Here is a 14,866-nt window from a genome sequence, read left to right as displayed (position 1 = left end):
TTCCGAGTATAAACGATCTAGAAATGTTCATGTGTTTTAACCTCGCATCGTCCCGGTAGTAAATCAAAAGTATGTGTGTGTTTCACCCAGAAACAGATCTGCCTGTTTAACACTTCAAGCTACAACTCTATCAACGTTGCGTCGAAAGCGCAAGCAATGAACTGTGATGTTATATAATTAATTTTAGGACTTGTAAAATGAAAAATGTTAGCAAATAGTTTGCACCTAGTCAACCTTGTTGCTGTAAATGTCAGACATTAACATAAGTGTGTTTACTCAACTCACAATAACAGAGTCAGTCAATCCGGTTTAGTACTGTGTTCCCTTATCATTACTAATATACCTATCTTCCATATCAATATAACAGATCATGGAGGTCAATGTGTAACAAGGTCAAACGATTTTTTTCTAACTTCTTTTCACCAACTTGCGTTTTGAGGCACGCATGGCAACCTCTCGTAATAGCAGTCGACATTCCTATTCAGCAAGGTTCTTTGGTATTTATAGAACTATTCATCTGTTCTGTGAACGTAAAGTTCAATTTTGCATTGCAATTGGAATTCCCCCTTATGTTTTGATATTTAACGTCGCGTCTTGAACAATATCTTCGCTGTACGATCTTCTCGGCCACAAATTCAGCCTTATATTATACATTATTAAAACATTTTTTGGAGGTCAACATTGATTATGTGACGAGGTTTATGGGTTCACCCATCAACAATGACAATATACACAGTAGCCATCCAGAAGTAAGTAATTGTACAGACCATACACATAGTTTAGGTCATACTAAGTTTAACGAGTATCGAGTACCACTGCATCCATATTAACTAGTCAAAAAGTATATATTAAGGTTCATACAATATAAATTATACATATATTCATTGGGAGTTCTTATCAACTAATATTTTCCAGTTACGTCACAAGGGCGCGACTTATCAAATGGTTTATTTTATTTTTAATGAGATTGATGAATACTAATACAATCAAGTACAATATATGCACAAATAAAATGTTTATTTGCTAGATTCTTTGCAAACAACATGGGAAATCGTCTGCCCACCGGCACATGTAAACGGTCTGGAAATAAGCCAACTACAGAAAATGAAACTCAACTACCAGATGAAGAAATCGCTGATACTGATCTGGGTGAGTACTATGCTATCCTAATATATGTTATAGAATGTTGAACATCTGCATTTGAACAGTATTACAAATGGTACCACGCTAAAACACGGAGGCATAACCGGGACATTTTCTAGTACGAGATTGCCTACGCACAACGTGTATATCCCAATTTATTATTTATTGTGATAATTAGAAAATTTGGCAATTGAATCAAATCACTGTGTAGCAGTCATTCAAAAATTATATTGTGCTATTAACATAAAGTATAATTCGAAAGTTTAGGATCCTTCACTCATTTTGTTCCAATTTAAATTTCCACCATCTATAACAAGTTGATCTTAATATAGCCCATGTAACAGTTGAAACTGTAGTAATTCTCCACTCCCTCCGTTGATACATAGTAACACGTAGAGGTCCAGAATCAGAAACGACGCAACTTCATTATGCAGCATTTAATGGTGACTGCGACGAAATAAAAAGATCGTTGGCAACCGAAAATATCGATGGAAAAGATGCAGATGGTAGAACGCCGTTGATGCTTGCAGCTCTTAACAGTATGTAGACGTTTAGAATCCAATATATCTCGTAACTGTGATTCAACTTATTTACTTATTTATCAAATAGTTTCAAAAACAACGGATACTGTTCTAATATACCACATAAGTCGTACTATATTTTTTAGAACAGAATAAGGCTTGTATGCTGCTTCTACGTGAAGGTGCACAAGTAACAGTTACAGACAAACACGGCGAGTCTTGTTTTATTTTTATGTTGGACGCAAAAATGACAAATGTGGTAAGGATTATAATATTAATATTATGAGGTTATTAAGAGGATATCGAAAAGTATGCACGAAGACAGTACAGCGATGGTATCGACCGACGCGCAGCGGAGGGCAATGCTACGGCGTGATGTCTGAGTGCATACTTTGCGGTATCGTCGTGATAACCTTCCTTCCATGATACTTCATGGAAATGCCGACATCTAAAAGGTTTAGAACAGATTTAGCGAACTTCTGTGTGTGTAGTTCAGTCAAGCCTGGGCGCTGCCATATTTGGTTGTACTAATAAAGAACGCTCACACGCGTAATTGCTCCATAATTGGAAGTTCCTAATATGATAGAAAGAAAAAAACAGTACAATACCACAACAATTGGGCACACTGTAACATTTGGCCTTACGGTGAAAGAAATTAGCCTTTTCTGTTCGTATTTTAACAAACAATATATCAATCACATTATAAGTGATCGATATTGTTTGCAGATTGAACTACATTGTGTATACGTTATGTGTTCGCATTTGTTTGTCACGTGAATTCTTAGTTTCATATCCCAACTGATAGGACATTACCTAGTCGCGTACTATGTATTTCTAAGAATTTCCATACTTTGTATGCAGGCAAGTCTAGCATTAGATCGACTGCATGAAAAAGTTTCTCTTGAAGGAAAGCAGACATATGATTTGAAAATATTGGAAAAAGGAGAAACCAATGGTAGGTGATTATGTAGAGAAACACATTCGATTTCTGTCAAATACATTTTCTATACAGCATGATTAGCATTTGCATTGTTAAATTGTTTATATATTAAATACTAAACACACCATCAAGCTAAACTTGTCAAGGAGATGAATATAGCTGCAAGCAGCAATGATCGACTAGGGCGAATATGCTATTGTACCCACGTTGATGGGTACGGGTTGATGAGTATGTCAGTGGTTGCTATGGATATACCAATTAACAAACAAAAAAATGAATGTATTATCCAAGCAGAAACTGTAATTGTCAGGCACTCATGACTATATATATCATTTTAAAGTAAAGCATTTTACTATGAAATGTATTGTTATCAATGTGTTTATGTAGAATAACATTTATTTTCAGCTGAGACGCCATATACAAGAAGCCCGGTAAGATTTCGTTTACATATTAGTTACCACTCATTAAATTTAATGTGAATTATGTATGACACATTAGAGGCTATTGGCAACTACACGTGTTGTCAAATCTAGATTTGTAGCTATATTCATAGAATATTTAAATCAGTGGTTTATGCTATTATTATGTTTATGCAGTGTATTATTTTTGCAGTTGCAAGCTGTTGTTGATAATACCCTTTTAGAAGTCATTGATCATCCCGTTTTTCGAAAATTTATTGAAATCAAGTGGCAAAAGTTTGCAAGGTAATACTATAATTTGAATTCAAATTTTCAACATATATATATTAAAATTTAAATTGAAATTTTATTTCACCAGTAAAATAAGGAAATTAAATAATTACTAATGTGCAGAAAAGCATACACTATTTGTGTGATAAATAAAATAATGTTTTGTAGATAAATTTTAGATAATTTTTAGACCATAGAGTTTGTTTGCTATACATTATGGAATTCTACAATAATTAAAGATGTTCTTCGTGTATTGGATGTATATTTGGTACAAATTTCAATAGGTTTCTCGGATAAAATTACCAATGAAACCGCTGCTTTATTACACAAGAAACAGTTTCTGATTTTGCATTTTGTTGTCAATCAATTTATCGATTTATTGTTTACTGTTGAGCAATTAAACTGGGGGGTCTGAACCGATTTTCGGTGAAGACATATAATCACAGTATACACACAGAGTAGTCACCTGCAAACATTTGACGATGAAAATTATGTTGTTCTGCCATGGTAGTTTTTACATGTCTTTTTTGGGGGGGTTAAATGAATAGATCATTTTCCGTTTAGAACAGAAGAATTATTAGAATATTTATTGTATTATTTTTTTAAGATGGGCTGCAAAAAAAGATTTACTATGGAACTTATTATTTGTTGTGCTGTGGTCGATGCTAGCTGTGGTGAAGCCTCATGCCCGTGGATGTTATGAGTTTCCGCTCGACTTGTTGCGTGTGATTCTATGGGTAGGAAACTAGCTATATTAATAACAATGTCAAATGGAACATAGCCGTAAATGCACTTTGACTGTATAATATATCGACTGTATTGTTAGATGAAAAAATACAACAATATCGTTTCTATTGGCTTTGTTTATCCGATTTTATAAAAATGAATTCATCTTTTACATCTTTTATTGTAATTCTATTTTAGGTCATGGCTATTTTGTGCACAATTTGGTTCATTGTTCAAGAATACCGGGAATATAAGGAATCAAGGGAAAAAAGAAAGGTGATTTTATGATGGATCTAAATAACTATTGGCAGTGGAAGTGGTTCCTTGTCATTATGGCGATTAACTGTATGCTGATTAGGCCAATTATCCAGTATATCATTGTATTACATACATCTCGCTCAGAAACAAAAAAAAAACAATTGGCAGCTCTCAGCAGCAATGTTTCAAAATTGCCATGTATGTTATTTTGTTATTCTTTTTGTTATAATTTGTGTTTTGATTCAATTACAGAATTTGACCGAATTGCTAAAGTGTATAAGGAAGAGTGCTGAAAAGTATGAGGAAAAAGTAGAGTGCAAACGCAATTCCTGGGAAGGGCGACCATCAAACTTTTATGGCTATTGGTAGGTTGAACTTTTATGATTATTGATAGGTTGACTATATATTAAAATGTTATGGATAACACCTTCCTGTCACATCAATTCACATTTTTAAACATTTACATTTTTGATCATAGTAATAATTAACAGCATAGTTGGAAATAATTTGGGGTGAAAATAGACATTAAACTGCTTACATTGGCGAGGGGCATTTGCCTTATCTCAAGTTCTTAATGTGCATGTATTATAACTTTCATCAAAGAATTGTTTCCTGCTGTTTGGCATGAACTCCAGGTTATTTATTTGCTATTATTTAGACAGTGTGCTATAGCGTAGCAAGATATGCCTCTGAAACGTATTGTTTATCAATAACAGTATATAAGTTTATACAAAAATATTAGAAATTATTATTCATTGTTGCGCGTGTCGACTATTCAGCTTCCTACCTATTAAAGAATAACGTGATTAATATTGGCAATGGCGAAGTTCATTTTTTGTTCATGCCAAATAATTTGAAACAGAATCACCAAAGTCAAACTTAATCATTATTATTATTCATCTTTTTTCCAGGAATTACTACGACTGGTTTGTGTATTTTCTCCTGACGGTGGTGGTTTTAACTCATTTGATAGATATCGGTATTGCATCGGATGAACTATGTCATCCACGATCAAATGATACAACTCAATACGAAGATGATGCAGACCACTGGGTGAATGAAAGCTTGGCAGGGAAGATACATTTAGGATGGTTTGCATTCACAATTATTTTTGTCTGGTTTCGATTGTACAAATCAATCAGAGCATTCACGCATTTGGGTAAGTTTCAAACTATATATTCGAAACTATTTTCACATTCATTCAAATACTATCACTTTGGTAAGTTTGGGTATATATACGCAGTTACATGAAACGGTGTGTACGTGTCATCTTACCTCTAATGATGGAATAGTTATCATCTTCAGTACTTTTTTTCGTGATTGCAGAAATGACGTATCGATGGTTTTGGGATTAGCTCTTTCAACTCTTCCAGAATCAATGATTAATCGGAGCAGAATAATATGTGAATGTGTCATTTTGTGGGTACCTTATAACATCCTTATAGTAAGCACTTATACTGGATACTTTTATTTTGAAACAATATGTGCTTTAACCTTTGAAATTCAACACTCTGCTTCCAATTGCAGGTCCTTTTATTCTTGTGGTTTATATTGTACTTGGAGATGCGGGAAAATTCCTAATCTTGGCTTTAATGTTTTATTTACCATTTAGTAAGTAGTTCAGTAGCACTCGTAATTATTTTTTAATTGAATAACGCAGAACAAGTCTTACTAGTTTTTAGAAATTCTAAATACGATGTCTTTAGAAAAAATGAGTGTATATTTAGTGTCATCGATTAACACCATTATAAGGCAACAATAAAAAGAATTTAAATGCGTCCATTCAAACTATTAGTATTCATTATTTTTCAATGAAATTCGACTAAAACTGAATCTGGGAATTCTACTTTTACTACTAACTACTAAACTACTAAGCAACATTTTTACAAAACTTGTAATATTTTATGTTTTATTTCGCCATGTGAGGTAAAACGTAGATACATAAACGGAAAACACATTTTTGATAAACTTGAAATCTGTATACTATCCACTTTTTGTAGCCATTTCACCACAATCAGACGCAGGAAATAAATATGCAAATAGTATTCTAGATTCTTTAAATTGCCTTCTACAATTAAATATTATAAATTTTTAAATCCACTTTCCTAGCGTGTGCGTTTTGGATGATATTTGGTGGTATCCCATTTTACGAGTCAGTTATTGCTACAATGTTCACTCTATTCCGTATGGCACTAGTGGATGACTATAATTATGAGGTACGATATTTATTTTGTCTACAATCATCATTAGTAGAATTATTAATCTTATATGTGTGTACCACATACTGCACTAGGAAAAAACTCATCTAGCAGTAGTGTGTTATTTGTATAGAACCTATGGTTATTATGTTATTTCCATTTTATAGCTGACTCCATTCTCTGATAGTTGGACACCATATCGACTTGATATTTATGCCATTGTATATTACTTCTGATTTATAAATGCTGAAATCGAATGTCTAATAACGCTAGCTACTTAGAATTGCCTATTTTTTAAAGTAATATTGATCATTTAATCACAGGGACTGAGAGATGCGAACCGTGTTATGGCGGATATCATGGTTGGATTATACCTTTTAATTGCAGCGGTAATATATCTGAGTATATTCATTGCAATGTTGAGTTACAGATTTTCCAGGTAAGAAAGCGCCTTGATTGGAAAGGACAGTACTAATCTGAATACATTTAAATGTAGATTATTTGGTAGGGCTATGTAATTACGTGTTTGAGTGTAGTGCATAAACAGGAATTATATTATATCGTCCTGCTGTATCGAAATTCGGTCAATTTGGTCTAGTACTTATGGGATACATAAGCAACAACCATGCTGGAAGAACTTTACTTTTTTTAAATTAAATGATCAAAAGTTCATAGGCATAGAGATGTAATTGGAATGGATGACACATAGGAGTATCTAGCCTGATGACTTGGAAATGAATCAGTGCTGATATAGTGTGGATATCGTTGTTTGTATATGATTTACTGATATATGAGTGATTCCAGAGTACTATGATGGCTTAATTGTCGTGTTATTAAACCTACGCCAGGTACCAGTGAACGTTACATTCAGAACCTTTTCGACTGAACAAAGACACACACACACAAATCGAGATCGTGTCAACTTCTCTAGACTTAGTCGCCCGTCTAGAACTCTCCAAGACAGAATGCCTCGGGGAAAAGTTTCCCAAGACTCTCTCGCTCGTGGAGCACTCTCAAGACTGACCCAGACTCTACTTATTTACTTCCCAAACTTTAACCTATCACAAGGAAATTTAAAAGCTTAAGGCGTAGCTTTAAAAAAAATCAACTCGCATGTAGCCAATCACACGAAGTACTTAACACGTCATATATACTTGATTAATTGTCCGCTATATCAAAAGACTACACTTACCAAACTGTCAGAAATAACGGTCGGTTAGCAAAGTTCATATCGTAATTAGTTCCATTCACTGACTCAAGTTCCGTCCAGGACCTCGTATACACCAAAATGATGACAGGTTATGGGGAAAGTGTTGAAATATATAAACCAGCACTTCACATGAAACCAGTCATCAAATCGGATAAGTGACGGATCTCTAAACACATGGAAATAAATCATGACAGTACCCTAACAATAATCGTGTTTGCTATTGAAATCAGGTATAAATCCCGAATATATTCAAACGCACAGCAACACCAATGTACGAGACTGCGTAAAGTATAACTGATATAGAATAGTTTTATTTTAATAGATATCAGTTAAGGTGATCAGGCATTGGTGATTTCAACAAACAATTCATATGTTATGCCCAGTTTTTATTTGAGCGACCATATACGTTATTTTGTTTTCCAGCATGTATGACAATGGTAAATCCAATGCAATGATACAACGATCCAAAATTATTCTTGGCTTCGAGGAGAAATTAACTGATAAAGAAAGAAAACACCTTCGTAAAGAATGTGCTCATGCCGAAGACTATAGCGTCAACGGGGATGGAAAAGAAGATATGATACAGATTACATACAAAGAAGAGGTAGTTTGTATATGGTTTATACTGACATTTGAGTAACACAAATGTTAGAAATTAGCAAAAAAGCAATTTCCCGCGAGTCACTTAATGTCAATAAAATAATTCAATTAAGTTGGTGAATCACTTGTATTCAATCTTAACATGGTGAATGTTAACTAAACAATATTGACAGTGAAAATCCCTTTTCTGTTCAAATAGCACTGTTAAAAAATACTATTTTAAATGTTTCATTTCAATGTCACTTGTGTGCAATGCGCATTGCTGAGCCATAAACCACCCAGTTGCAATTTACAACGCAAAGACATACATATTTACTTCAGAAATGTAGATTAACATATAATAGTATATGGCAACGATTGATTGGGAAATTATACAAATTCAATTCTAAGAGATTATAAACTGTTCCGCCTCTTGCCAAACAATTGCTTTTCGTAACTATGGGTTCATCAAGTGCCCTGCAATGTGCGCAAAGTTATATTTTAAGACTGCAATGAAGGTTGCAAATTGCAAATGTCTTTAAATTTATCCTTGAAAGACACAAATGTGAAGCTACCAATGAGCTTTACATCTGTTGATACAGACAGGTAGCTGGAGACTGTAAATGGTTTTCATTCATTCATGTACCAACATCCGCTATGTCCTTCAATATATTAAAACAAAACATGTAAAATAGCATGACCATTTAAGCTTCTGCCTGAAATAGCTAGACCGAATGGATAATAAAAGGTAGTCAATCAAATGACAGACAGTGGAAATCCAAATAAGAACACTACTTGATTAACACGTGCCCCAAGTGTAGAGAAATAAATTATTCGTTTGGATACTTTAAAAGCAAATTATGCAAAAATAATATTTTTTAATGGAATACTTCACTGTATCCAAATATTGCACCTGAATCTTTACATTTCCTTCCATTCAAGGGACAAGAAAAGAAATGGTATCTTCTGAAATCGTCGACAACGAGAAATACCTGTCTGGAAGTACTGAATAGTCTAAGTCAATAACGAAGAAATTGAATGGGTGCAGAGAATAACAAACGATCTTTGGAGAAGAGAAGACAGTCAAGAAACTATTACGTGTCAGATAATACAATGTCCTTTATAAAAACTGGATTATATTGTTCAACATAGTTAATTCAATTATCTTTGGCCCTAGCTTTACGTTTGTATGCCATGTGTTTATGTTTAAATTTAGTCGAAAGCCACAATGCACAATGTAATAAGTATTAAGATATACGAGGTGGAAAAATCTACGCTTGTTGTAATGATACAAAAATTGTCATTTAATTGCAGTTGTTAAGAATTGTTGCCCACAATAGCTCGCTGTTAGCTTTGCTTGTTATATTATCACATTATTTAGTGAGTTCAGTCAAATCTAACCATTTAAAATATAAGTATTTAGTATCATCAAATTTGACGTATTTTTCACCATCTACTATATATAGCTGATATAATAGAAGTGGTTTTGCTTAAATATTATAATTACTGGGAACATTTAAACAATTTGTTGTATCTGAATAATTATGTTCTGTTTTATTGCAAAATCTTTCATAAATCTTTTAGCACAACAACGAATTCGTAGTGAATTTGTACGATCTGTATTTGTACATTGTTGTTTGGTCTTTAATAAAATAGTAACTGATTTAAGGTGTTATTTATGTAGTTGTCGTTACTTTTACTCATTTCCCCTATAATGTAGAAATTGAATAACTTATATAACTTTTGCAACTTGTACTATCTCCTGGTATTTTTTTAAAAACATAGTACGTGGATACCACAATATATTGATATGTAATGTAATATACAGGGAAGAATCTCTTTGTAGAAAGGGCAAAAGTGGATGTTTGTTAACTGAAAATAGGTGATACTAGTGTACGTAGTACTTATTACAGCCGCGGATATCGCATCATCTTCAAAAGTGTTTTTTTGGTATTGTGATTAATCAAAATTCCATGGTCATGTTGATTTCCTGGTTAATATGCACATGTGCTGTTGGTCGTGGAGTTTATGGATTGCTTCGTAGATTATTGGGAAATTTTAATCTAGACATACATACCTGTATGACAGGTTATGTGTTTAAAGAAATGTTAAATTGGTCTCAAACTAAATAAATCTGCACAGTCACCAATACGCAATTTGGATATACGTGTTGAAATTAAACAATGCTGTGATCAAGTTGTTGAGGTGCGTAGTGATCACTTATAAATAGGCCACATAGTGAAATGTTTTGCGTAACAGATGAGTCGTCAAATATAGGATCATATTTTACCGAGGATATTGATTCGATTTTGCGAGTCACCCCTAGCATTTGTACGCATTCGTTGTCACGAATCACATGCTTCGATTATAGTCAAATTTGACTACAGTTACTCACAATATGTTATCCGTGCTTGTAATTCAATTCAAAATTGCCGACTGTTGGTCATTTCAGATTTATTTGTACGTGAATATGCCTTTTGTTCGGCATTTTTTTGGTGTGTATTTTCTAGTTTATTTCAAATGTGATGTTGTCTGTAGTCGTAGTTACTAAGGCACATTCTTTAATTGGCGCCTGCATCCTATTTTAGGAAACAAGACATGATGGTGTCACTATTACAAATGTTCAGATTTGATGTCTTTGTGGGTTTCTTATCTAATATTTTAATACATTCACAATAATGCCTAAATTTGAACTGAGTTGTTATATATATATGAATAAATCAAATATGTTCAATTTGTTTAGTGATAACTAAGGAATATGTTCTTTTCGAAATATTGTGTTAATATATTTTTATTATATTAGCATAAAATACTTGAAGGTCAGTTATTGTTAGTTTGTCTTATTAAATGTGTTGTCCAGAAGTTGTGTGTGCCCAAAATGTAGGTATTATTCAGTAATTGAGTGTAGCTGAGTTGGCATTTACACACATTTTTTATTACATATTATCCAGTGGACGTGGACCTGAAAAGAGAAGAGAAGCGGGAGTTGGCTTTGCAGTCAAGACGACTTTGGATGGCAAGTTGGCTGGACCCCCAAAGGGTGAGAATTATCGCCTTATGACGATGAGACTCCCCCTTTCTCGTGGACAGAAGTACTTCACGTGCCTATTCCCCACCATGACCAACCCAGATGAGACCAAGGACAGGTTTTATGAAGACCTGAACACTGTCATCACTGCTGTTCCCCGTGCAGACAAACTCAACATTCTTGGTGATTTTAATGCGAGAGTTTGTCGTGATAGTGGCTCCTGGGAAGGAGTGGTCGGGAAGCATGCAACAGCAACGGTCTACTACTCTTCCAGACCTACGTTGAGCATGGTCTTCTGATCACCAACACAGTCTTCAACCTCTCTACCCGCAACAGGACTTCATAGATGCTTCCCCGCTCAAAGCACTGGCATCTCATTGACTATGTCATCGTAAGGAAGAGGGACAGGCAAGACGTATGAGTCTTGAATACCATGTGTTTGACATACCACCACCTTGTTGTCTCCAAGCTCAACCTTTGCATCCAGCTCAGGTCCGCAGGGAGTGAACATCGAGCAGGCTTTTGCCTAAACCTTGGAGCAACGCTTAGACTCCACAGTGCTGGAAGGCCAGGATGTTGACACAGCGTGGGCCGCGCTCCGTGAGATGGTGTACACCACAGCCATGAGTGCCTTGCGCCAGCTACAAGGAAATACATGAGAAATATGATGAGAACTGCAAAGAGATCCAACAGCTGCTAGAGGAAAAGCGTTGTGCCTACAAAGCTCATCTTCATGATCCAAAGTCAGCATCAAAGAAAGACATGCTGAACAATGTACGGAGCAACATTCGAGTGAAATTGCGCCAGGTGCAGGATGAGATTCAGGGCTTTGCAGACAGGAATGACATGAAGCGCTTCTACAACAGCTTGAAGGAAGTCTATGGCCCCACCACCTAAGGATGACAGTCTCCTCTCCTCAGTGCTGATGTTCAACCCTTATCACTGACAAGGAGAAGGTTTTGGAGAGATGTGCGGAACACTTCGACAGCGTCCTGAATAGGCCTTCCACCATCAACGATGATGCTATTGGCTATCGGCTTCCCAAAGTCAATGGTGGAGAAACCATGGACGCCCTGCCCACCTTGGATGAGATTACAGAAAGCAGTCCGACTACTTTCCAGTAACAAAGCACCTGGTTTGGTTCCATCCCAGTTGAAATCTATAATGAGGGAGGCACGGCCGTGGTTGAGAAACTCCACCAACTGTTTCAGCCTATCTGACAGCACGAGACAGTGACACATGACTTCAAGAACGCCTCCATCATCCGCCTCTACAAGCACAAAGGAAACTGCCAAAATCAAGTCTACAACAATCATCACTGAATTTTACTGCTGTCCATTGCTAGCAAGATCCTGCCTAGAGTTCTGCTCAACTGCCTCTTCATGCACTTGTAGAAAGGCCTCGTACATGAGAGCCAGTGTGGCTTACGGAAAGAGCGTGGGACTATGGTGTTTGCTGCCCGACAGCTACAGGAGAAGTGTCAAGGACAGAACGCCGAAACTCCACCTATGTCGATCTGACCAAGGCCTTCGAGAGAGGGTCTTTGTAGAATAATGGCAAAGTACGGATGCCCCAGAAAGTTCATCACCATCGTGCAACAGCTACACGACGGCATTCTGGCAAGAGACCAGGACAACGGAGAGATGACTCCTCCATTCCCTGTCTCCAACAGAGTGAAACACGGCTGTATCCTTGCTCCCACCTTGTTCCGCCTCATGTTCTCAGCCATGCTGACAGATGCATTCAGAGACACTGACATGGGCATCGTCATCAACTACAAGATGGATGGTTCAATGTTCAACCTCAGGAGGCTTCAAGCAAAAATCAAGGTTACAACTGACATCATCAATGACCTCCTGTTTTCCGATAACTGTGCCCTCAACTCTGCCACTGAATCGGACATGCAACACATTTCTATGTGTTATCTTGCAAAAAACAGTTGTGGTTTCTTATTTACAGGTGTTTGAACTGAGTCAGATGTGCTGTTGTTTGTATTTGAAAAGTCGCACACCAAAGGAGACTTTTGATGAAATGCAGGAAACTTATGGTGATAATGCCCCATTCTATGACCTTGTAAAACGCTGGCATCGTGTATAAAAACATGGCCGGAAGTATGTGGAAACTGCTTCCAGACCTGGTCGTCCCTCTTCTGCCATTGATGAGGCATCTGTCCGTCAAGTTGACGCAGCCATTTTTGAAGATCGACGCATTACTGTTCGTCAAATAGCCCACTGGGTCAAGATTAGTACAGGGTATGTGGTATCAATCATGAACATTTGCATATGCATAAGGTGTCTGCCAGATGGATTTTTCACACCTTTCCAGATGCAAGAACACGTCCAATGCTCGAGGATGAATTTGGAGATGTGCCAAGAAGACTGATTACACAGGATGAAACTTGGGTCCATCACTATGAGATCAAAGCCCAGTCAATGCGGTGGACGCACTTGGAATTACCATTTCCAAAGTAGGCAAGGGTGCAGCCCTCCGTGGGCAAGGACATGCTCACAGTCTTCTAGGACCAGGACAGTGTAGTGATGACAGATTTCCTGGCAAAGGGTACTACAATTACAGGAGCCTCTTACATTTCACTTTTGATAAAATTAAGAGAAGCTATCAAAATCAAGAGGCGGGGCAAGATCAGCAAAGGTATCCTCCTCCTTCAGGACAACACTCCGGTTCACAATTCGCATGTCACCAGATCAGAAGCATGGGCGTGTGGCTATGAAATCCACCCCCATTCCTCCTACTTTCCTGACCTTTCACCCGCTGACTTTCATCTTTGAAAGGAAAGCGTTTCCCAGATGATGCAGCCTTGACTTCTGACATGGTTGGAGGACCAACCTGGGGGTGTTCTACAAAAACGGTGTCCAGAGCTGCATTAAACAATGGGAGAAATGAATAACACTGGGGGGTTCCTATGTAGAGAATGACTAATAACTGTGCCTAGTTTTATTAATCTCCTGCTATGTGAAATGGGTCAGGGGCATTACTTATTGAACACGGCTCGTATTTAACATGAATATCGATGTACCTAAAGGAAACCGGCTTCCTAACTGGCCAACTTTTCTTGCATATGAATGGGTAATTATAAGTGCATATCACATATTTGCTATTCCTGTGCCAAACGCCAAATACACACATTGACTAACATTTACTGAGATACTTCACTTGTTCTAACAATATGTGGGTGTAACGATTTGAACTTACACCTCGTATAACATATAGTTAAATAGCTTTATTATAATCAAATTACAACTACTGAAGACAGGTGATTAGTTCAGGTGAAATGTTATTAAATACACCGACCTATACCTTTGGACATAAAACGATAACTTGACGTTGACATAGTAGAGGTCGGCGTACACATAATGCTTCTTCAATTGACAAGTGAGATTACATGTGTGGTAGTTAATTAATACCAAATCCAAATAAAATACTTATTAACAGACGGCAACAGCAAATAGCAATGTCAACGACATGGGCGGAATCGATCATATGATTGAGCTATGTATAATTATCGAAAAAGCTCTATTGCAAAACAACTGTAATTTTACAAGAAAGAAACAATGTC

General features: G+C 36.3%; 1 protein-coding gene across 1 annotated transcript; it reads left to right on the top strand.

The window, feature by feature from the left end:
* Positions 1–1,525: 1,525 nt before the first annotated feature.
* LOC146731956 (uncharacterized) lies at positions 1,526–9,298 on the top strand. Its single transcript, XM_085493018.1, has 14 exons — positions 1,526–1,682; positions 1,811–1,923; positions 2,526–2,619; positions 3,010–3,035; positions 3,217–3,308; positions 3,901–4,030; positions 4,218–4,295; positions 4,530–4,642; positions 5,189–5,436; positions 5,805–5,888; positions 6,387–6,493; positions 6,799–6,914; positions 8,109–8,289; positions 9,207–9,298. The coding sequence occupies exons 1-14, from the start codon at positions 1,664–1,666 to the stop codon at positions 9,288–9,290; spliced, it is 1,485 nt and encodes a 494-aa protein (XP_085349144.1). The 5' UTR covers positions 1,526–1,663; the 3' UTR covers positions 9,291–9,298.
* The last annotated feature ends 5,568 nt before the right edge of the window (positions 9,299–14,866 follow it).

The sequence above is a fragment of the Saccoglossus kowalevskii genome, chromosome 18 (genome assembly GCF_978046115.1).
Source record: "Saccoglossus kowalevskii chromosome 18, keSacKowa6.1, whole genome shotgun sequence".
NCBI lineage: Eukaryota > Metazoa > Hemichordata > Enteropneusta > Harrimaniidae > Saccoglossus > Saccoglossus kowalevskii.
This window is presented reverse-complemented; position numbering and strand designations above follow the sequence as displayed.

Coding starts and splice junctions, on each gene's coding strand:
- LOC146731956 (XM_085493018.1), top strand. Junction 3,036..3,216: donor CGCCATATACAAGAAGCCCG/GTAAGATTTCGT, acceptor TTATTTTTGCAG/TTGCAAGCTGTTGTTGATAA. Junction 4,643..5,188: donor TCAAACTTTTATGGCTATTG/GTAGGTTGAACT, acceptor TCTTTTTTCCAG/GAATTACTACGACTGGTTTG.